We start from the raw sequence: 24,637 nt of genomic DNA, 5'->3' as shown, positions 1-24,637 counted from the left end.
GTAAGTCAGTAGAAGAAAGTAGGTGGAGTAGGTAGAAATTGTAAATAGGTAAGAAAATTTAAGTAGGTAGAAAAGGCAGGTGGAGTAAGTAGAAAATGTATACATGTAGAAAAAATAAGTAGGTAGAAAAAGGTAGTTGGAGTAGTTGGAAATTGTAATTAGGTTGGAAAAGTAAGTAGGTAGAAAAGTTAGGTAGGTGGGTAGAAAAAATTGGTGGAGTATTTAATTATGTAGGTCAAAATGTCACCGTCATGTGATGGACCTTGTACGAGACCTATTTTTTGGGACTTCTGGATTTCGCGACCTTCACTGTATTTGATGGGAAATTCCACTGAATGATAGGTAGGTGGGTAGGTGGGTAGGTAGGTGGGTAGGTAGGTAGGTAGGTAGGTAGGTAGGTAGGTAGGTAGGCAGGCAGGTAGGTAGGTAGGCGGGTAGGTAGGTAGGTGGGTAGGTAGGTAGGTAGGTAGGTAGGTAGGTAGGTAGGTAGGTAGGTAGGTGGGTAGGTAGGTAGGTAGGTAGGTAGGTAGGTAGGTAGGTAGGTAGGTAGGTAGGTAGGTAGGTAGGTCGGTCGGTCGGTCGGTCGGTCGGTAGGTAGGTAGGTAGGTCGGTAGGTAGGTAGGTAGGTAGGTGGGTAAGTAGGTAGGTAGGTAGGTAGGTAGGTAGGTAGGTAGGTAGGTAGGTAGGTAGGTAGGTAGGTAGGTGAGTAGGTAGGTAGGTAGGTAGGTAGGTAGGTAAGTTGGTAAGTAGGTTGGTATATAGGATGGTAGGTGGGTAGGTAGGTAGGTAGGTAGGTAGGTAATGTAGGAAAGGCATATAGAGTAGGAATAAAGGAAAGGTGTGTAGAGTAGGTAATTATGTATGTAGGTAGGAAAGGTAGAGGGTTGAAAAGATAGGTAGGTAATTAGGTAGATATGTACATAGGTAGGAAAGGTAGATAGGTTGAAAAGTTGTGTTGGTAGGCAGATAGGTAGATAGGTAGGTAGGTAAGTCAGTAGGTAATGTGGGAGAGGTGCGTAGGTAGGAATGTAGGAAAGGTATTTAGAGTATTAATAAAGGAAAGATATGTAGAATAGGTAGGTATGTAAAGAAGGTAGTTACGTAGAAAAGGTAGGTAAGTAGGTAGGTATGTAGGTAGGAAAGGTAGAGGGTTGAAAAGATAGGTAGGTAAGTAGGTAGATATGTACATAGGTAGGAAAGGTAGATAAGTTGAAAAGGTAGGCAGACAGATAGGTTGATAGGTAGGTAGGTAGGTAGGTAGGTAGGTAGGTAGGTAGGTAGGTAGGTAGGTAGGTAGGTAGGTAGGTAGGCAGGTAGGTAGGTAGAAAATGCAGGAAAGGTAGGTGGAGGAGGTAGGTATGGAAAGTAGGTACTTATGTAGAAAATGTAGGTAAGGTAGTGGGTCATAGGTAGGAAAGGTAGGTAGGTTTATAAGTTTGGTAGGTAGAAAAGGTAGGTAGGTAGGTGGAAAAGTTACACAGGTATAATATTAGGAAAGTAGGTAAGGAGAACAGGTAGGTGATCTTTCTACTGTTACAAGGCAAAGAATGCCAACTCTTATAACCAGAATTAATCCCCACAGTCTGCTTCTGAAAATATATCGTGAGTCATTGTAATTTTTGGGTAATTTAATTTCTAACTGGCATGATGTTTAGTGGTAGACTGAGTCTATTTTAACCGCTAATAACTACAACTTCGGAATGACATAGCTTTAACATAATAACAACATGATAATAACATGTTATATTGGAAAAGCTTCTCAAGTTGGTAGCCCTCTGCGCTAATCCGTAACAGAAAAAGTAGTTTTCAGCTTCAAGTCCATCTGCAAACCTCAGTTTACACTAGGAAAGCCTTTTTTCTGACCCTGACTCCATCCTGTTTTGTGCTCCTGTCTGTCCCCCGGCTTCGACACGTTTTTGATCTTGATCACCTCCCAGCTTTTTTTGTCCTCGACCTCGTCTACTCTCTTTTCCTGGCATACGACTCACTTCCGACCACGTTTTTGCTCTCCTGTCCCGGCTGACCTGTTTTTTTCCGTTCCCGACACCGCCATCGCTCGCCACGGAAGCCCCACTTCCACGTTCAGAGCGACCTGCGGCCAGTGATCACTGGATCGTGGGTGCAACCCTTTCCTTTCTTCCAATAAAACTGAGAAACGTAACGGAAGTGGGTCTTGTCTCCGTTCTGGTCCTGACAGGCAGGATAAAACCAATAGAAAGGTCCTCCCCTTGGATTGGCCGCTAGCTAAAAGGCACTCGACCAATCAAACTCTCAATCACACGTAGTCACAATACCTGCGAGGGGCCTGAGCGGGACCCCATTCTGCCGCAGTCGGGGCCCCGTGGGGCTGCCGTTGAGTTCCAAGCGGCCCTTCTTGCCCGGCGGAGGCAGGCTGGCGGGGTCCGGGCTGCCTCCCCTGCGTTCGGGACTGTCCTGCGTGACAGGACTCTCCCCTCCTCTATCCATCCTCTTCCAGACCCCCAGTGGAGCTCCAGCCAGAGAGAAAGAGGCTAAGGGAAAAGCACAAGGTAGCTTATTAAATACGGAGGTAACTCCAATTGTTCGTGAAGTGAGCACATTTTCCCCATTTGAAAAAATTAAAAACGAATTGATCCGTTCCTGACCTCCCAAAGGAGCAAAGCGAACTCTAAATAACTGTAAAAAATATCTTCCTGATCAGTGAAAAGACATTCAAATAGTAGATAAACATTAAAAAAAAGTAGGTAGACTGGTAGGTACATAGGTTGATAGGTAGGTAGGTAGGTAGGTAGGTAGGTAGGTAGGTAGGTAGGTAGGTAGGTAGGTAGGTAGGTAGGTAGGTAGGTAGGTAGGTAGGTAGGTAGGTAGGTAGGTAGGTGGATGGGTGGCTGTGTGGGCTGTTCGGTTGATCGGTCGGTCGGCTGGTCGGTCGGTCCGTCGGTCGGTAGGTCGGTAGGTAGGTAGGTAGGTAGGTAGGTAGGTAGGTAGGTAGGTAGGTAGGTAGGTAGGTAGGTAGGTAGGTGGGTGGGTGTGTGGGCCGGCCGGTTGGTCAGTCAGCCGGCCTGCCAGTCGGCTGGTTGGTCGGTAGGTAGGTAGATAGGTAGGTAGGCAGGTAGGTAGGTAGGTGGGTGGTTGTGTGGGCCGGTCGGATGGTGTGTCGGCTGGTAGGTAGGTAGGTAGGTAGGTAGGTAGGTAGGTAGGTAGGTAGGTAGGTAGGTAGGTGGATGGGTGGCTGTGTGGGCTGTTCGGTTGATCGGTCGGTCGGCTGGTCGGTCGGTCCGTCGGTCGGTCGGTAGGTTGGTAGGTAGGTAGGTAGGTAGGTAGGTAGGTAGGTAGGTAGGTAGGTAGGTAGGTAGGTAGGTAGGTAGGTAGGTAGGTAGGTAGGTAGGTAGGTAGGTAGGTAGGTGGATGGGTGGCTGTGTGGGCTGTTCGGTTGATCGGTCGGTCGGCTGGTCGGTCGGTCCGTCGGTCGGTAGGTCGGTAGGTAGGTAGGTAGGTAGGTAGGTAGGTAGGTAGGTAGGTAGGTAGGTAGGTAGGTAGGTAGGTGGGTGGGTGTGTGGGCCGGCCGGTTGGTCAGTCAGCCGGCCTGCCAGTCGGCTGGTTGGTCGGTAGGTAGGTAGATAGGTAGGTAGGCAGGTAGGTAGGTAGGTGGGTGGTTGTGTGGGCCGGTCGGATGGTGTGTCGGCTGGTAGGTAGGTAGGTAGGTAGGTAGGTAGGTAGGTAGGTAGGTAGGTAGGTAGGTAGGTGGATGGGTGGCTGTGTGGGCTGTTCGGTTGATCGGTCGGTCGGCTGGTCGGTCGGTCCGTCGGTCGGTCGGTAGGTTGGTAGGTAGGTAGGTAGGTAGGTAGGTAGGTAGGTAGGTAGGTAGGTAGGTAGGTAGGTAGGTAGGTGGGTGGGTGTGTGGGCCGGCCGGCCGGTTGGTCAGTCAGCCGGCCTGCCAGTCGGCTGGTTGGTCGGTCGGTCGGTAGGTAGGTAGATAGGTAGGTAGGCAGGTAGGTAGGTAGGTGGGTGGTTGTGTGGGCCGGTCGGATGGTGTGTCGGCTGGTAGGTAGGTAGGTAGGTAGGTAGGTTGGTAGGTAGGTAGGTAGGTAGGTAGGTAGGTAGGTAGGTAGGTAGGTAGGTAGGTAGGTAGGTAGGTAGGTAGGTAGGTAGGTAGGTAGGTAGGTAGGTAGGTAGGTAGGTAGGTGGATGGGTGGCTGTGTGGGCTGTTCGGTTGATCGGTCGGTCGGCTGGTCGGTCAGTCCGTCGGTCGGTCGGGAGGTTGGTAGGTTGGTAGGTAGGTAGGTATGATCAATGAAAAGACATTCAAATAGTAGATAAACATAAAAAGTAGGTTGGTAGGTTGGTAGGTTGGTAGGTTGGTAGGTTGGTAGGTAGGTAGGTAGGTAGGTAGGTAGGTAGGTAGGTAGGTAGGTAGGTAGACGGGTGGGTGGGTGTGTGGGCCGGTCGGTTGGACGATCAGCCGGTCGGTAGGTAGGTAGGTAGGTAGGTAGCTAGTTAGGTAGGTAGGTAGGTAAGTGGGTGGGTGTGTGGGCCGGTCGGTAGGTAGGTAGGTATGTAAATAAAGTTAGGTATGTTATGTGAAAAGTGAGGTAGAAAAAGTGGGTAACTGTATGTAGATAGGTACAGTCCCTTGCAAAAGTCTTGAACCCCCAAGAACTCTTTTACATATCGAAATATTTCAGGCTTCAAACTTGAAACTGAAAAAGTTAAAATATTTTCCAAAAATCAACAGCTTGTGGGACCCAATTGTGAAAATAAACCAAATGTATTCAACATATTGTATTGTACTAACAAATTTAAAAACTAAATTAGGAGTTGCAAAAAGATTGCCCCCTTTAGAGTCAATACTTCGCACAACCTCATTTTACTTCAATCACAGCTACAAGTCACTTTGGGTATGTGTCTATAAGTTTTGCATATTTGGAAAAAGCATTTTCCAGTTCTTCCACACAATTGGGGTCTGGACTTTGGAATTTAAGTTCTTGGTTTTAAAACATTCCGTTTTAGATTTTGCTTTATGTTCAGAGCGGTTTTCCTGTCAGAAGGTATCCCTGCACCCCAGTCTCATGTCTCTTACAAACTCCAACAGATTTTATTTGGCTCCATCCATCTTTTTATTAACTCTAACAGTCTTCTCAGTGCTCACTGAAGAGCATGATGCTGCCACCACCATGTTAGACGGTGGGGGATATACAGTGTTACTCTTACTCCAAATGTAACGCTTTGCATTCAGCCCAAAAAGTTCATTTTTGGTCTCGTCTTGTTCCTCATGACATTACTTCACGATTATGCTTCACATGTTTTTGAATGTCGGAAAATATTTTCAACTTCTAAACTTCAACTTGGACGCCTAATTTGGGGGGAGCAATACTTTTGTGAGGCACTGTAGTTCTACAAAAGGTTGATAGATTTTCAGCCTGCGCCAGGCTGGATGCAGAGTCTGCAGACGGAAGTCTTTTATTTTCCCCGGTGGCCACTAAACTATATTGGCTGGCATGTGTTTTTCTATTCAAGAAAGGGCGAGTGATATTAGAACACAGGAGAGAGAGAGAGAGAGAGAGAGAGAGAGAGAGAGAGAGAGAGAGAGAGAGAGAGAGAGAGAGAGAGATTTGACATTTGTCTATTAGAGGGTGAAAATGGGATTTGGAAGGGCGTGAGTGCGGAAATATTGGTTTCCATCAATTCCTCAAAGCAAATGAGAATATACTCCTATTTTTTGAACCGACTACCACAAAGGTTCAATAGAGAAAGTGCCCACCCTGCACTTTTTGGTGCACCATCTGTCCAAACCCTGCATGGCAAAACAATCGACCGCGCCAATTTCAACCCACCAATTAGTTTAATTAAAGAATCCATTTTTGAACGTGTCAAATGCATCATCATCATCCTAAATATTCATTCACTTCTTTTATTAACTGATACTGTCAGGACCAGAACGGAGACAGAACCCACTCGCGTAACGTTTGGAAAAAAACGGGTCAGTAGCCGGGACAGAAAAAACGTGGTCAGAAAATGGGTCGTTTTTCGGGACAGGAGAACAGACGCGATTGAGATCCAAACAGGTCGTCATTCGGGACGGGAGAGCAGACGTGGTCTAGCTCAAAACAGATCGTAACGAGAGACGAACAGGAGCAAAAAAAAACAGGACAGGCGAAAAAGAGCTTGCCGTGTAAAAGATTCGCAGACGGACCGACAAAAGGGGACTGACTGGACAAAGTTTAAATGTTTAAATACTGACAGGGAGCCAATCTGTCAACAAGCTGCAGCTGGCAACCATGGGCGGGGCCAATTGGGCGCCATGGCAACCGTGACAGATACCTTTATAGTTTAGACCAGTGTTTCTCAGCCGGTGGGTCTGGACACGAAAGTCTTTTTAGTGGCAGGCCTTTCCCTTGGTAAAATAAAGCTAAGATGAAGAAAAGACAGAGGATCTATTACACTCTTTAACAGTAGATGGCGATAATGCCTTGCTTGATCTCTTCTTCCTGTTCAGACGATTGGCATTTTTAAAGGGGGTCCACATCTCATTTTATTGTGATTTCCTTGGTTTTGTTTCCTATTTCTGCCCAAAATAATGGTTCCCAATAAAGTTGTCATGGTTGCCATGGCGCCCAATTGGCCCCGCCTGTGTGGCGCCAGCTGCAGCTTGTTGACAGATTGGCTTCCCTGCTATCTAAACCCTGTCCTGTCAATCCCCTGTGGTCAGTCCGTCTGTGAACCTCCGTGTGTTCAAGGCAAGCCTTTTTCAACCCTGACCCCCGCCTGTCCCGTTTTGCTCCCGTTTGTCTCCGGCTACAACCAGTTTTGATCCCGATCACGTCTGCTCTCCCGTCTTGGCTTACGACTCGTTTCCGACCCAGATCACGTCTGCTCTACCGTTCTGATTTACGACTCGCTTCCGACCACGTTTTTTCTCTCCTGTCCTGGCTACCGACCCGTTTTTTCTCCGTCCCCCACACCGCCATCGCTCGCCAGGAAGATCCACTTCTGTGTTTGGATAACAGGCCGAGTACGAGAGCAACCTACTTCCCGCATCCAACGAACTTCGGAGCATGGGCGCACCCCTTCCTTGTCCTTCAGGTAAACGTTACGCGAGTGGGTCCTGTTTCCGTTCTGGTCCTGATAAAGGTTAATGATGACTGGTAGGAAAACTGACACAGCGATTAAGTAGAAGAAGGAAATAATTGAGAACTTCGAAAAAGGTGTACGAGCGCCATCAAAGCAAAGGTTGAAAGTCCGGTAAGTGGTTTAAAAATGTCATATTATAGTTTTTTGACAATATATTAATCTTTATTAACTACATAATTGAATAATTATAGTTTAAGCTCACGTCGTATTGAATTTCTCTTAGTATGTCTCAGGACCAGAACGGAGACAGGATCCGGTGGGACTTCCGTGGCGAGCGATGGCGGTGTCGGGAACGGAAAAAACGGGTCAGTAGCCGGGACAGGAGAACAAAAACGTGGTCGGGGTCTGAAGTGAGTCGTAAGCCAGGAAAAGAGAGTGGTCGAGGACAAAAAAAGGTCGAAAGCCGGGACGGGAGAGTAGACGTGATCAAGATCAAAAACGGGTCGAAGCCGGGGGACCGACAGGAGCTAAAAACAGGTTGTAGTCAGGGTCAGAAAAAAGGCTTTACTAATGTAAACTGAGGTTTGCAGACGGACTGACAACAGGTGACAGAAAGGAGTGGGTTTAAATAGGGACAGGGAGCCAAACAGAGTCCGAGGGTTAGGGTTAGGTTTAGGGTTAGGGTTAGGGTTATGGTTATGGTTATGGTTAGGATTAAGGGTTAGGGTTAGGGTTAAGTGTTAGGGTTAGGGTTGGATAAAAAACGGGTCGAAGCTGTGGGACAGAGAGGAACAAAAAACAGGTTGGAGTCAGGGTAAAATAAAAAGGCTTGCCTGGTGTCGGAAACGGAAAAAATGAGTCAGTAGCCGGGACAGGAGAGCATAAAACGTGATAGGAAGCCAGGAGAGGAGAGTAGACGTGGTCAGGATAAAAAAAAAAACGGGTCGAAGCCGGGAAACAGACGGGAGCAAAAACAGGTAGGAGTCAGGGTCGAGAAAGCTTGCCTAGAGTACACTGAGGTTCGCAGAGGGACTGACAACAGGTTTGAATAGTGACAGGGAGCCAATCACAGTCCGAGGAGCTGCCTGTATGAGATGTAGGTTTATATACTTGAATATACAGTATTTAAAGTCGTTAAGGTTTTCCTGTTCATTTTATTACAAAAAAACATGAATGTATTCTACTACAGTATTTCTGTTTTAAAATGCACAATCCTTTTATTCGATATATTTGAGTTAAAAGTGAGTTGAAAATAGAAAAATAAGATTACAGATTACGTTTTACTAAATCAAAATTGGTTAAGATGTAATTCTCTTGAAACCGGGGTGTCAAACTCATTTTAACTCGGGGGCCACACGATAGAACAAACATTCTGTCGGGGGCCGGACTAGTAGATTAAAGAGAAAAAAAAGAGTGATAAAGAAATAAGAGGAAGAGGGAGGGAAAAGGAGAGAGGGTAGGACAAAGAAAGAAAAAGAGAGAGAGGGACAGAGCGTGAGAAACAAAAGATAAAAAGTCATGAGAAAGTGGGAAAAGAAAGGGAGAGGAAGAATAAAAATCCAAAGAGAAATAGAAAGACAGAAGGAGAGAAAAGAGAAAATTAAGCGCATAGGGTAGGAAGAGAGAAAGAGAAAAGAGAGAAAAGGAAAAAAGGAAGTTGGAGCAAAAGAAGTTAAAAAGACACAGGGACAGAAAGAGACAAAGAGCAACAAAGGAAGGGAAAAAGAGAGACACGGAGTGAACGAGACAGAGACTGAGTGGGAGAAAAGGGGTGGAAAAGAAAGAGAGAGAGAGAGAGAGAGAGAGAGAGAGAGAGAGAAAGAGAGAGAAAGAGAGAGAGAAAGTGAGAGAGAGAGAGAGAAAGAGAGAGAGGGAGAGAGAGAGGGAGAGAGAGAAAAGAAATACAAGTACAGTGTCTTTGTTCGAGGCACCTGTCTTTGGCAACATCAAGTAGACATATTTCAACCTGCACCTCGTTTTTCTCTTATGCTTCTCTGAATGTTGTCTCCCGTGCCGGATTCAATCCATTAGCTGGCCTGATCTGGCCCGTGGGCCGCCTTGTTTGACACCCGTGTCTCAGAAGATCTAATGTACTTTAAATCCGACTCTTAAAAATAAGCAGAACAAATCGTCAGAAACTTCATTTAATAATCTCGCCAACCGAGGCTTGTTACTGGAGATATCCAATCGGTGACAAGCCTTAACCCGTGTCGGAATCTGAGCGATGCCTATCGAGAGCTAGCTAGCTAGCTGCCGCCGACATCTCGCCATCTGACCCGATTATCATCTGCCGTCGCCGTCTTTAATCTCCGCTTCAACATTTAGTATCTGACTCTGCGGATAAACAATGGCGCTTTCTCTTCCGTCTAGCGACAAGTTTTTTTCTTTTGCGACACACAAGATAGGGTCATGCTGTTGTAATAGTACCAAAGAGGCTCCTTCGCGAGCAATCATGTAGGGCAGGGGTCAGGAACCTATGGATCGCGAGCCATACATGGCTCTTTTGATGTTGCCACCCCCATGGTTGACAGTGGGGATGGTGTTTTCATGGTTATGTGCAGTGTTACTCTTACGCCAAATGAAACTTCAATTTTTGTCTCTTTTGATCAAAGCGCCTTGTTCCACGTCATTTGTGTCACCTGTGTGCAGGGTTGGGTAGGGTTACTTTAACTGGATTACTTTCAATTACTTTTGGATTACTCCAATACCAAATAGTATGACTAAATTTTGTGCAGGCTTGGGGAGTAACAGAACACATGGAACGGCAAAAATGCTGTTTGGATTTATTTTCATTTTGTTTCTGTCGCATTTGATGTTCGTTTTGCCGGAGATCAAAGAGATCAAAGCCAGGAGAGAAAGCTTACCACGTGTTGTGAGTCATCATTTTATTCCTATTTAGTTTCTTTTGTCTTTTATTAGCATATTTGGTATTGGAGTAATCCAAAAGTAATTGAAAGTAATCCAGTTAAAGTAACCCTACCCAACCCTGGTCGCATTTGATGTTCGTTTTGCCGGAGATCAAAGAGATTAAAGACAGGAGAGAAAGCTTACCACGTGTTGTGAGTCATCATTTTATTCCTATTTAGTTTCTTTTGTCTTTTATTAGCATATTTAGTATTGGAGTAATCCAACAGTCATTGAAAGTAATCCACTTAAAGTAACCCTACCCAACCCTGGTCGCATTTGATGTTCGTTTTGCCGGAGATCAAAGAGATCAAAGCCAGGAGAGAAAGCTTACCACGTGTTGTGAGTCATCATTTTATTCCTATTTAGTTTCTTTTGTCTTTTATTAGCATATTTGGTATTGGAGTAATCCAAAATTAATTGAAAGTAATCCAGTTAAAGTAACCCTACCCAACCCTGGTCGCATTTTATGTTCGTTTTGCCGGAGATCAAAGAGATCAAAGCCAGGAGAGAAAGCTTACCACGTGTTGTGAGTCATCATTTTATTCCTATTTAGTTTATTTTGTCTTTTATTAGCATATTTGGTATTGGAGTTATTCAACAGTCATTGAAAGTAATCCAGTTAAAGTAACCCTACCCAACCCTGGTCGCATTTTATGTTCGTTTTGCCGGAGATCAAAGAGATCAAAGCCAGGAGAGAAAGCTTACCACGTGTTGTGAGTCATCATTTTATTCATATTTAGTTTCTTTTGTCTTTTATTAGCATATTTGGTATTGGAGTAATCCAACAGTCATTGAAAGTAATCCACTTAAAGTAACCCTACCCAACCCTGGTCGCATTTGATGTTCGTTTTGCCGGGGATCAAAGAGATCAAAGCCGGGAGAGAAAGCTTACCATGTGTTGTGAGTCATCATTTTATTCATATTGAGTTTCTTTTGTCTTTTATTAGCATATTTTGTATTGGAGTCATCCAAAAGTAATTGAAAGTAATCCAGTTAAAGTAACCCTACCCAACCCTGCCTGTGTGGCATCTTGCTAACACCAAAAAGGCCTTTTTATTCTTGCGGAAAGGGCTTTTTTTTTTTCTTTCATCTTTCGGAAAGGACAGAATTATGTAGAATACAACTTAAAATTGTCTTATGTAACATATTGTCCCACCTCAGCTGTGTATATGCCTGCAGGTCAATTCATGTGATCATGGGCCTCTTGGTCGCTTCCCTGATTAGTTTTCTCATGGTTTGGGCCAAAGGTTTAGTGGTACGGCAGGGTCTTGGTAGGTTTGCGGTTATTTTATCCTCTCTATTTGGATATTATTGCTTACACAAACTTCTGTATCCCATTCCTGCTTCGAAATTTTCCACAACTTTACCCCGGACCTGCTCGGTGTGTTTTCGGTCCTCAAAATTCTGTCTGTTCTTCAGTGTCTGCTTTCACAACCACCTGAGCCCATCAGAGAGAACGTCCAATCAAATTGAGACTTAGTGACCCCCGTTTGTCATTATTAGTCATTTAGGTCAACATTGGATCATTCAGAAGTCATCAGAAAACGTCTGGAGTCAATGGCTGAGCTGAAAAGACAGGGGGCCGATATTTTTGCAACACCCACTTTTCAGTTTATTCGTTGAAAATGTGATGTAAAATGTTGAAATAACTTGGTTCCAATTCACGATTGTGTCTCGAATGTTGTTGATTTTTTTTAAATATTTTCCGTTTATTAGCTTTAAGTTTGAAGCATGAAATTTCTTGGGGGGCCAATCATTTTACTAGGTGCTGTATGTCAAAACAAGCTTAAATTTGTAAGGCTAAGTTTCATTTTACAATCCCTTGCCGCTAATCCGACGATGTTTTCTTCTTTTTTTAAGATTCAGACATTCTGGTTAACTTCACTGCCTCTCAAAGGCCATTAGTGGTACTGCAGCCACTCTCAACTCTATTTCCCTTTACATAAACATTAGACATAAACTCAGAATTAGATTTATAACAACATCTCAAATGTAATAATAAAAATTGTTGAGTCACTTCCTGATTGAGCGGGAACAAAAATGCTAATTTATCTCGCAGGTATTAGCCGAACATCTACCGACTGATAAAAGCAATAATATGAACTTTATGTGCACTGTTGAGTAACTCCTTTTGGTACCTTCTTCTTCTTTTTTTTTACGACTTGATAAGCGAATAATGGGGCGGACGCTGTATCGACCAGGAAATTCATGCAACCTTTTCACACGTTATCGCCCTCCCGGACGCATCCCCGCACCGCTCGACAAATAGGGCGTGCGATCGTTAAAGCTGTTAATAAAGCGGCGATAAGGCGCACTTTTATGTACAGTATCTGCAGGGAGACATGTAATGTCTTTTTGATAAGAACGGGCTTGGACTGGACATATTTTCTTCTTTATTGCTGCCAGTCTTATAAGCATTATTAGCTGTGGAGTCCCTCAAGGGTCTGTGTTAGGACCGTTGATATTTTCATTCTGTTTAAATGACTTATATAATATTCATGGAAATTCAACTATATTCTATTTGCTGACGGCACTACAATATTAGGCTCGGGTCAAATCTACAGGAATGTTGTAGTACCTAACAAAGTAAAAATACTACTACTACGAAGGTTATGGTATTTGGGAAATCCAAAACGAACGTTAAAAAACAAACCGATATAGCTAACCTTCGATCAAAGAAAGTTATAAAGATTATCGGAGTGATTATTAGCCATCGTATAAGCTAGTAACACATATGAATAGTATACAATCCGAATTAGCAAAATTATTGCAGTTATGAGGGGATACAGAAATATTTTTGACCAAGTTTTTGTATAGAGATTTGGGAAAAAACAGTACGTATAAAAACTGTAGTACTGAATCTAAATAAAGTTAATTCGTTTATATATTCATTCAAGGTGTCTTCTTCTTAATATTGTTAAACATATTTTTTACAGCAGGGGTGGTCAAACCTTCGGAGACATGGGCCGTATTGGGTCAAAGAATTTGGCCAAGGGGCGGGTCCCGGAAACGTACACAATTTATGAAAAAATATATATCTTATATTTTTATTAAATTTGTTTTTAATAAGATTATCCCCATCAAATTAGAATTGGTATTACTTTTGAATTATTACTGTAGTTGTTTTTTTTAGTATTTCTGTATTTTCTTGTTGTATTTCTGTTGTAGTATTTGGTGGATTTTTCAATCGTATTTCTGTAGTTATATTTTTGTATTATTTCTTTAGTAGTATTTTTGTTGTATTTCCGTAATAATTTTGTTGTATTTCCGTAGCAGTATTTTTGTGGTGTTTCTGTGGTAGTACTTTTGGAGAATTATACATTTTAGTATTGCTGTAGTAGGATGTGTGTAGTATTTCTGTAGTATCTTCATTGTATAATTTATATAGTATTTCTGTAGTATTTTTGTATTATTCACATAAAAGTATTTTTGTGGTATTTCCGTAGTTGTATTTTCATAGTACAAGTGGTATTTTTGTGGTATTACTGTAGTAGTTTTTGTATTAGTATTTCTGGAGTAATTTTGTTGTATTTCCATAGCAATATAGCACGTCAAACGAACTTCTGCCCCACAAGACGTGGGTCCTGACTCGGTCCTGTTCTCCTGTTGATATTTCCAGTCCAGTATTGTTCCTGTTTTTTTTTCTCCGTTTAATTCCGGGTTCGAGTTTGGTTTCCGTCTGTTTTTTGTCCTGTTGTTATTTTCTCCAGTTTTTGTTCCCTTCTAGTTTCTCCTGTTTATTTTCAATATCCTGATTCATTATCTATCTTGTCTATCCCGTCCTGTCCGGTATCGACCCCATCTGTCCGCAATCAACTCGGGCAATCGGTATCGATCTCGCCGGCCTCTGGCTTCCTGTCCTTCCACGCCAGACCGGCTGCCTAACGTGGATGACTCCCGGTTTCCCGTAAAATACAAGCTTGTGTGAGAACGTCACGCGATTGGGTCCTGATCCTGTTCTAGTTTTGACATTTTTACACCGGGTTAATCACAGTTTTCCGGGAATTGACTGTTCCTTACTGTTAACTCTGATTAACTCTCATTTTGTGCTATTTAATGTTTAACTCTGAGGTAGGGGTCGGCAAACTATGGCTTGTGGGCCACATATAGCCCTTCAGGCCTTTTAATCTGATCCTATATACATATATACATATATATTGGAGTGTTAAATTAAATATATAGGAGTGTTAAAGCAATATGAAGCCTTCCCTTGTCAAAAGAAGACAAACACTAATAAGGGTTGAAGGCAAACAGTCGAGTTACATCATCAAACTGATATTAGCAAGTACAAAGTGACCTCATCTCCTTGAACGCAAGCTAGCATTGGAAGCAATGGAGGCATATCAATTATTAGCGCGGCTAACCTTCTTTACACTTGTTTATCTCACGGTGAGCTTATCGGTTAATGCTTGTCTCTGCTGATAAAATGAGGACTTATTAAAGAGATGGCTGCGGAGGAGGCTAATTGTGGGAGGCACTGGAAGGCCCTGGTTCTGTCATCTAGGCCTTCTGGAAGGCGGTTGAATTTTAGGCTTCAAACGCACTTCTACAGTTTATGAATGAGGGATGTTTCATGTTGACAATGTCTGTGTGTTGTTTGTTAATGCTACATAAGTTGTAGCTTGGTCATCCTGGACTTCATGTATGGTCCCAAGGTTTCTTCGTTTTTCTCATGTTGAGATTTTTGAGTTTTCCCTTGCCCTCATGTTGGTTTTAGATCAGGAGATTGTGTAATTATAGTCTGTAGTTTGAAATAGTCTGTGGTCTGTGCAGCCCTTTGAGACTCCTTGTGATTAAGGGCGTCACAAATAAACATGGCTTGACTTGAGGTTCTTGAGTTTTTCCTTGCCCTCATGTAGGTTTTAGATCAGGGGATGGTGTCATAAAAGTCTGAATTTTGCAATAGTCTGTGGTCTGTGCAGCCCTTCGAGACTCCTCGTGATTAAGGGTGGCACTCATAAACATGACTTGACTTGACTTGGATGACCTCATGTGCGGTCCCTTCTCAAGGTTTCTTCATTTTCCTCATGTTGAGGTTTTTGAGTTTTTCCTTGCCCTCATGTAGGTTTTAGATCAGGGGAGAGTGTCATAATAGTCTTTAGTTTGTAATAGTCTGTGCAGCCCTTTGAGACTCCTTGTGATTAAGGGTGTCACTCATAAACATGACTTGACTTGGATGACCTCATGTGCGGTCCCTTCTCAAGGTTTCTTCATTTTCCTCATGTTGAGGTTTTTGAGTTTTTCCTTGCCCTCATGTCGGTTTGAGATCAGGGGATGGTGTTAATAGTCTGTAGATTGCAATAGTCTGTGGTCTGTGCAGTCCTTTGAAACTCCTTGTGATTAAGGGTGTCACAAATAAACATTGCTTGACTTGACTTGAGGTTTTTGAGTTTTTCTTGCCCTCATGTAGGTTTCAGATCAGGGGATAGTGTCATAATAGTCTGAAGTCTGTTATAGGCTGTGGTCTGTGTAGCCCTTTGAGACTCCTTGTGATTAAGGGTGTCACAAATAATAATGGCTTGACTTGACCTGAGGCTTTTGTGTTTTTCCTTGCCCTCATGTAGGTTTTAGATCAGGGGAGAGTGTCATAATAGTCTGTAGTCTGTGCAGCCCTTTGAGACTCCTTGTGATTAAGGGTGTCACAAATAAACTTGACTTGACTTGGATTACCTCATGTGCGGTCCATTTTCAAGGTTTCTTTATTTTCCTTATGTTGAGGTTTTTGAGTTTTCCCTTGCCCTCATGTCGGTTTTAGATCAGGGGATGGTGTTAATAGTCTGTAGTTTGCAATAGTCTGTGGTCTGTGCAGCCCTTTGAGACTCCTCGTGATGAAGAGCTATACAAATAAACTTGAGTTGACTTTAGTGATTTGTCGTTCACAAACAAACCAGCTCTACGAGTTGGCTCTTGTAGTGAACGACAGGAACCGGCTTCCCACCAATCAAGAGCCTGTTCCCTTCCGAACGCTCTTTTTTCTCTTCTGATTGGATAATGAGCATGTATTTTTTTCAGGGGTTCTATGTTAGGCAGATTTCTGACCCTGGCAACAAGTAATGGCTGAAATGTCAAGTTAAGTCACATTTGTTTGTGAATCCCTTAATCACAAGATGTCTCAAAGGACTGCAGAGGTTTCCTTGACAACACCCCCTGATCTTAAACCAACATGTTGGCAAGGAAAAACTCAAAACCTCACCACAAGGAAAAAGAGAAACCTTTCAAAGGGTCCTCACAAGTGGCAATCCCCCTTCCAGGATGACCAGGGTGCGATAGATTTAGCATTGGGTAACAGTACACAAAACATAGTGAACTACTATAAAAAGAAACATAGTGAATATGTAGAAATTTGTCCAGAAATGTGATTGGGTAATATGCTTAAAAATGAAAAGCAGACGTCTGGAAGCAGCACGATAATCAGGGAAGCAATGAAAGAAAGCCGACAGACAATTTTGAAGTATTCAATAGGTATTAATGGAAAAATAGAATTAACATCTCCTGTTGGGCCAGCAGAGAAAGCTTTGCAGGCCCCGATGGCTCACTTCTGATTTTTTCCATTCAGCATTTCAGAAGATGTACTAGAACGGACACTGTAGTAATACTTGACCACTAGATATCGCTGTATTGTTTCGTGCAACTGAAAACGAGTGCTAAAAAGCACAAGAAAGAATACAAACTACAGAGACTCAAAGTGACCAAAACTCTTTTGGCAAGTCAATACAGCCATAAATTTGTAAATAATTTTCGTATATAATAAATTGACAAACAAAGTAGGCATGCTTATTGGAGCTCCTAAACTTTATAGTAATTGTAAAATAAAATAAAAATACAGGAAAATTATTGGATTTTGTTCAGAGTTGTTTTGTTCCTAATACAGCATGTACTTAAAAAAAATCCCTAGAAGAAGAATATTCTTGTTCTTAAGTACCAGTAGGAATAAACAGTGTTGGGCATCTCTAAGTATAAGCTTTGTTGTGTCCTATAATGGGAGTCTCATCAATTAAAGGGGCAGTGTGTATGCATAAGGGAAATGCAATAAAAGGAAGCTGACAGACAACTTGGAGTTATTCAATAACTATTAATGGACTAATTATAATGATATCACAAAATTCAGATATATTTTAGGCCAGCAGAGAAGGCCTTGCTGGCCCTGACGGTCCACCACTGGTGTGAAATGCCTTGCTATCCTTAAACCTCTTCTTGTGTTAGCTTTAAACACTAAATAAATACTACTAAATACTTGAAAAATTCTACTAGAATACTATAATGGAAATACTACACAAATATTACAGAATTACTACAAAACTACTACTTTGGAAATACTTTAAATATACTTTGATGTAAATATTCTCAAAGTATGAATAAATTCATATTCTAATACAAAATTACTACAACAGAAATACTATGAAAATTAGAACTACAGTAACATTACAAAACTATTAAAGAAATACTTCAATAATACTATGGAATACTACAAAGTTACTACAGAAACACTACTTTGGAAATACTTTAAAAATACTTCTACCGAAATACTACAAAAAAACACAAGAGTAATGATATAATACAAAAATACAACGACAGAACTATTATGATGGGAGTACTACAAAAATACTACTACAGAAATACTGGAAAAATATAGTTACAGTAATACTACAAAAACATTTGAGACAAATTCTACAATGGAAGAAATACAAAGACTTCAGCAAAATACTCCAGGAATATTTTTGCAGAAATACTACTTGACTTTAGGGAACTTTTTTTAACTCTAAAAGAATAAAGTGCAAATGCACCTCCAGTACACCAGGGGGCAGTGGCGATTTCAGTGGCAGTGTATTATTTACATTTAGCCTCCACTGTATTCATTAAATTCATTGAGTATGAAGTGTAGACACACAGTGTAGCTGGCCCTCAAGTGACTCCGTCGATTGACTGGCAAAGAGAGAAACAAAATTCTCCTCCCGTAGCACTTCACTGCCACCACAGATGGACACCAACAAAGACCGGTTTGCTTATTATTTTTAAAATGTTGGCAGCGGACAGCACAAAGCCAAATTTGAGTTTTTTCCTCTGAAAAAATCAATATCAAGCAATCTTTGTTTTTTTCCCCCACCAATATCATGTGATTTTTTTTTTTAATTGACCTTGGAGGAGGAGGGGCGGGAGAGGATTTCTTCTTCCGAGGGGGCGTGACGGGAAAAAAATTGAGAAGCACCGAAATAAACATTCTTATCATTTTTAATGTCATAAACAAATGCATGTGGTTTTTCTACGCATTTAATATCCAAAACGGGTGCCGATCCAAACCCAATAGGTGGGATAACGTGCGAAAAGGCAGAGGGGGAAAAAAAACGGTTGGATTTCACACATTTTGTGTGTGTGTTTTTCCTCCAGGAGTGTTTTTTCTCCTATTACTGTGTAATGGAGTTACTTGAATCCCGATGCAAAGGTCAGGAACGCTTTGTTTTTGCTAACCTGGTTATTTAGTTGTTTTTCTTAGCATAAAACCATCCCTGTTTGCTCGGTGGCATTCACCACCGTAGTAGGCTTGGAGAGCACGCACAAAACGCCAGGACCACACACGGAATTTCAGAGGCCACGTTGGGGAGAGAATATAGCCTAGGGACAATCCAGTTCTATTCTTATTTATAATTAGTTTACAGAGGTACTTATTTGGGGTTATGTTTAACTGAGACCGTTGCTAAAATTATTTGTGTTATTTTCTTTTGTACACATTTTTCCCACTTCCCAGGAACAATGACTAGAATTAACTTTGAATATAGAATAGAATAGAATAGAATAGAATAGAATAGAATAGAATAGAATAGAATAGAATAGAAAAGGAAAGGAAAGGAAAGGAAAGGAAAGGAAAGGAAAGGAAAGGAAAGGAAAGGAAAGGAAAGGAAAGGAAAGGAAAGGAAAGGGAAGAGAAGATAACATAAATGAACAGAACAGAACAATACATTAGAACAGGAGAAAACAGAACAGAACAGAGGAACACAAGAAGAGAAGATGAGAAGAACAGAAGAACGGAAGAACGGAAGAACAGAAGAAGAGAAGAACAGTAAATTTGAAAAATAGAAGAACAGAACAGAACAGAGAAACAGAAGAACAGAAAAATTGAAAAAAATAGAAGAAGGGAAGAGAAGAGAAGAGAAGAGAAGAGAAGAGAAGAGAAGAGAAGAGAAAAGAAGAGAAGAGAAGAGAAGAGAAGAGAAGAAAAGAGAAGAAAAGAAAAGAAAAGAAAAGAAAAGAAAAGAAAAGAGAAGAGAAGAGAAGAGAAGAGAAGAGAAGAGAAGAGAAGAGAAGAGAAGAGAAGAGAAGAGAAGAGAAGAGAAATGAACAGAACAATATAATAGAACAGAAAAAAACAGAACAGAACAGAGGAACACAAGAAGAGAAGAGAAGAGAAGATAAATGAACAGAACAATATAATAGAACAGAAAAAAACAGAACAGAACAGAACAGAACAGAGGAACACAAGAAGAGAAGATGAGAAGAACAGAAGAACAGAAGAACAGTAAATTTGAAAAATAGAAGAACAGAACAGAATAGAACAGAGAAACAGAAGAACAGAAAATTTGAAAAAAGAAAAGAGAAGAGAAGAGAAGAGAAGAGAAGAGAAGAGAAGAGAAGAGAAGAGAAGAGAAGAGAAGAGAAGAGAAGAGAAGAGAAGAGAAGAGAAGAGAAGAGAAGAGAAGAGAAGAGAAGAGTAGAGAAGAGAAGAGAAGAGAAGAGAAAAAAAGAGAACATAAATGAACAGGACAATATAATAGAACTGAAAAAAACAGAACAGAACAGAGGAACACAAGAAGAGAAGAAGAGAAGAAGAGAAGAAGAGAAGAAGAGAAGAAGAGAAGAGAAGAAGAGAAGAAGAGAAGAAGAGAAGAAGAGAAGAAGAGTAGAACAGAAGAACAGAAGAACAGAAAAACAATAAATTTGAAAAATAGAAGAACAGAACAGAACAGAAGAAGAGAACAGGAAAGAAGAACAGAACACAATAATAGAATAGAACAGAACAGAACAGAGAAACAGAAGAACAGAAGAACAGAAAAATTGAAAAAAATAGAAGAACAGAACAGGGAAGAAGAACAGAACAGAGAAAAAGAATAACAGAAGAACGGGACAACAGAAAAATTGAAAAAAATAGAAGAAGAGAACAGGAAAGAAGAACAGAACACAATAATAGAATAGAACAGAACAGAACAGAACAGAGAAACAGAAGAACAGAAGAACAGAAAAATTGAAAAAAATAGAAGAACAGAACAGGGAAGAAGAACAGAACAGAGAAAAAAAATAACAGAAGAACGGGACAACAGAAAAATTGAAAAAAATGGAAGAACAGAACAGGACAGAAGAACAGAACAGAATAATAGAATAGGACAGAACAGATCAGTTCAGAGGAACAGAAGAACAGTAGAACAGAAGAACAGAAAATTTGACAAATAGAAGAACAGAACAGAACAGAACAGAGGAACAGAAGAAGATAAGGACAGAATGGAACAGAACAGAACAGTCAGAAAAGAACAGATGAACAGAAGGACAGAAAAATGTAAAAATAAAAGAACAGAACAGAATAACAGAATAGAAAAGAACAGTATAGTATAGTATAGTATAGTATAGTATAGTATAGTATAGTATAAAATTCAACAGAATTCAATTGAACTGTACCACTTAAGGATAAAGCCTGTAATAAAGACATTTTAAAAGAAAAATGATTAAAGACTATCAAAACAAATAGCAAACAGAAATACAACGTAGATCTTTGAAAAACTACAGTAAGTTACAATAATAATTATAATGAATACAAATAGCACATCGTAAACAACAGTGCAATGAAAATAATTGAAATACGTCGTGTATGTATATAACTTTTGCGAACCATAATGGATGAAATCCATTTCCCAATGACGCGAAAGTCCAATTCCCCCAAACAAGTTCAATTTTAGCGATGAGGAATTGAGCAGATTTTAACGAAATAGGCTAAAAAAAGTTCAGCGTAAATCTAGAATATTTACGGTGTATGTTAGCCCGTTTTCCGTTGTTTGGATAACGCGCTGTCGTGTTTCACAATTAATTATCGCACGCGTTAACTGTAGAGCCAATCCAAATTATTTTATTCACTTTTTTGTAGAATTTTAATCTTCTTTTACTGTATATTTGTCAGCCGATGCAAAATATTTGGACGGTTTTGTCCATACTTAGCGGTTTTTTCTCGATAAATTGAGTTTCATACACACTTATTAAAGAGGCCATCAAAATTAATTTTCCCTTTTTTTTACACAAGAATTTAACCATTTTTTGGGGTTATTTTTAATGTTTATTTATAAGCCATGGCAACTGTACTTAGCAATTTATTATTATTTTTATTAATATTATTATTAATGTTGTTATTGTTAACGCTACTAATGTCTTCGGGTCAGAATTGACACTTTGTTAAATTAAATTGAATTAAATTCAATTGATTTTGTGATTGATATCGACGTTGTGGAATAATGTAGGCAACGAGATTAGACGTGGCACTCCGGGGTAAACACGTAATAAAGACTTTAAAGAGAAAAAAAAAGGGGGGGGGAATCTTTCAAGGCAGGAAAAGTCAGAAGGTTTTTTTTATTTTCACAGTTCCGTGCAAAAACATTTAGAAGGAACAGCAAAAAAATAAAAAATAAAATCGCAAGGTTTGTTTCCATAATTTTATGCGCTTGTTTAAAAACTGGAAAAAAAAACTAAATTATATATATTTAACCAAGTGATACTACTTTTCTTAGATTGATTTCAACAAATTAAAAAATAAATGGTGTTTTTATTTACATTTTCCATGTAAGAGGTATAAAAAAGGTACAAAGATGACGTCAAAAATGAGAGGTAATGTTGCAGATATACAGTATAAAGATATAATTCGTACTTATGAGTTTTTCTAAATATTTTTATTAGATTTTATATTGTAATTAAGGCCTTTTGCGGTCTTCTCTAAATTTCCGCGCAACAAAACTGTTTAATTTATAGTAATTGACATTTGGGCTATACATTGTTTTATTTAATATGGAGAAAATAGAGGTATTCATTTACTAAAACCTACAACATTATAAAATAAAAACGCCTACTTAAAGAAATTAATAACGCAAAATAATTAATATTACAAATGTTCTTTTTCTGATTTGAGGATAAAATATCGAATTTTTTTTACCCCGGGAATTAAATCTTAATCTTCATTTCGATACATAGAAATATAATAATGACAATTTTTTTTCCATCTATATTTTAAGTTGTGTTGTGTCAGTCCCGTTAAAGGGACAGTGTGTCATATTTAGCACCACTTCGTAGATCTGAAAATGGATTCATATTTATTTTAGTTACAATTAGATGAGACTACCCTAGAGGGGCTGATATAATTGGCGGATATCTTGCTGCTGAGGAAAATGGTATTTTGTGTCATTTTTATTTTTCTACCTTGAATTTTTCCTTTTTTCTCTTTTAGTTTTTCTTTCCCTTTTTTGTTTTCGTTTTTCTCTCCCTTCTTTTGTTTTTAATTTTTTTTTCTTGCCTTTTTCCTTTGTTTCTCTATTTTATTGTATCCTTTCATTTTTTTTGTTCTATTTTCTTTTTTCGTCCTTTTTCTCGTTTCCCCTATTTTCTACTCTAGTCTTTTTCCTCCGTCTTTTTGTGTTTTTGATTTTCTTTTTATCCTTCTCTTGTTCTCTCTTTGTTCTTTTATTCTTTTTTCCCTTTTTTCTTGATTCTTTTTGTTTGTTTCTCTATTTTATTGTGTCCTTTATTTTTTTTTCCTATTTTCTTTTTTATATCATTTTTCCTCGTTTCCCTTCTTTTCTACTCTGTTCTTTTTTTCTCTATCTTTTTGTGTTTTCACTTTTCTTTTTTACCATTCTCTTTTTTCTCTATCCTCCTTCTTTTTCCAACAACATTTAACAGCGACAAAAGGAAATGAAAAATGTATTTTTTTTTCTCCCTTTTCATTTCTCATTTTTCTCAGTTTCACATGTTTCCTTTCATTTTTTGTCTTTCTTTGCAAAAAATTAGGCAAAAATATGACAATACCCCAGTTTTAAATGCACTATCCCGGATGTTTATAGAGAAATTCTTGACTTTGGTTTTAAAACAATTGTTGCAAAATGAGTATTTTATTTTCGTACTGTAAAATGTTTTACGGTATATCGTTTGTTTACAATTTCACCTGATTTCCGGAATATTCTGCAAATGGAAGGTATTTAAGTTATTATATTTAAAGTGTAATATTAAAGGCTTTTTGCCGAGTGTGTATAGTTTTTATTTTAGATTACTACTTTATATTAGAGGTGATTACTTTGTATTTCCCATATATTCGTTTTTGTATTGGAATTTTTCCGACAGGGGTTTCGAAATGCTCTTTGTAGTTTGTATTCTTTTTTGTGCTTTGGAGCACTCCTTTTTCCGGTTGCCGTGCACAAAACAGCGATATCTAGTCGTTGAATATGACACACCGTCCATTTTTTCAAATCTTTCCCCGCGCATGCACGGTTCTGTCCCGGTGTCAGGTGTTCCGCAGACGGGCTGCAGCCGACCGCGCGTGTCCGCCCGCGTACTCACGATTCACGGCGTGTGTGTAGCGCTGCTGCCCGCCGAGGAGGTTCTGTCCATTGATCAGTAGTAGTGAATCCAGGGCTGCTGGGCTGGGTTCGATTCCCAAAAAAACCCTAAAAAAACCCAAAAGTTGCACGTGCGGAGGAAAGTGCGCGTTTGGGTGCAGGATTTTCTTCTCTGCAGGGTTTTTTTTTCCGCAGTTTTCTCGGGATTTCGAGTTCTGCAAAGGTCCGTTGGAGGAAACTCGCAGTTTGCAGAAAAGTCACTTTGAATAAGCGCTCTCTTGTGCGCCACTCACTCCCTGAGTGAATGACTGAAGGAGGAGGAGAAGGAGGAGGAGGAGGAAGAGAGACGCAAAGAAGAAGGGAGGGAGATCCGAAGGGGGCGTCGCTATTAATGGGCCGGATCTCACTTCTATCCCTGGTTTTGTGACCCGAAACACCATTTGCACGGGTGTAAGAATTCCCTTCTCGTGGCTGTAGACTCAAAAAGCTATAGGAGTCGCTAGCGGTATCATTGCATTTCTGTAATGTTATTATAATCAATATTTTTCTTTCGAATTTGCATTTTAACAAAACCGGTTCCATTTTCTTGTTTTAATTTAGAATATATATTAAATGCAATTGAATAAATATATCATGGGTAGGCATTTGTAAGCCGCAGCTGCACATGTGTGTCTATGATATCGTTGTGCAGCTGTTTTTGTGCAAACGTCATCGCTAGCGGTGTAATCGAACGCATTTTTCTGTCCATTTCTATTTTTTTAACAAAACGGGTTCCATTTTCTTGTTTTAATTTAGAATATATATCAAATGCAATTGAATAAATATATCATGGATAGGCATTTGTAAGCCGCAGCTGCACATGTGTGTATATGATATCGCTGTACAGCTGTTTTTGTGCAAACGTTATCGCTAGCGGTGTAATCGAACGCATTTTTCTGCCCAGTTCTGTTTTTTTGTTTCGATATAAAATATGCATTCCCGAGAATTATGCATTTAAAAGCTGGAGTTTTGGGTTATATCGATTGTGCATATGATTATTTGGTATATCTATGTTTTTTGCGCAAACCCTGGAGTCGATAGCGGTAGAGTTGCATGTCTGAAATCTA

General features: G+C 40.2%; 1 protein-coding gene across 2 annotated transcripts in view; it reads right to left on the bottom strand.

Moving 5' to 3' along the window:
- Positions 1-23,711, bottom strand: part of satb2 (SATB homeobox 2) — a 112,357-nt gene extending 88,646 nt beyond the window's left edge. For both annotated transcript variants that reach the window (XM_088352546.1, XM_088352547.1), the window contains exons 1-2: positions 23,533-23,711; positions 2,295-2,510 (exon numbers count right to left, since the gene is read on the bottom strand). In XM_088352546.1, coding sequence (XP_088208672.1) covers positions 2,295-2,466 — 172 coding nt within the window. In that variant the 5' untranslated portion in view covers positions 2,467-2,510; positions 23,533-23,711. The remainder of the gene's footprint in view (positions 1-2,294; positions 2,511-23,532) is intronic.
- Positions 23,712-24,637: the final 926 nt, after the last annotated feature.

Source organism: Urocampus carinirostris, chromosome 14 (genome assembly GCF_059441175.1).
Source record: "Urocampus carinirostris isolate Australia breed hairy pipefish chromosome 14, RoL_Ucar_1.0, whole genome shotgun sequence".
Taxonomy (NCBI): domain Eukaryota; kingdom Metazoa; phylum Chordata; class Actinopteri; order Syngnathiformes; family Syngnathidae; genus Urocampus; species Urocampus carinirostris.
Note: the sequence above shows the minus strand (reverse complement) of the source record. Positions and strands in the feature narration are given on the sequence as shown.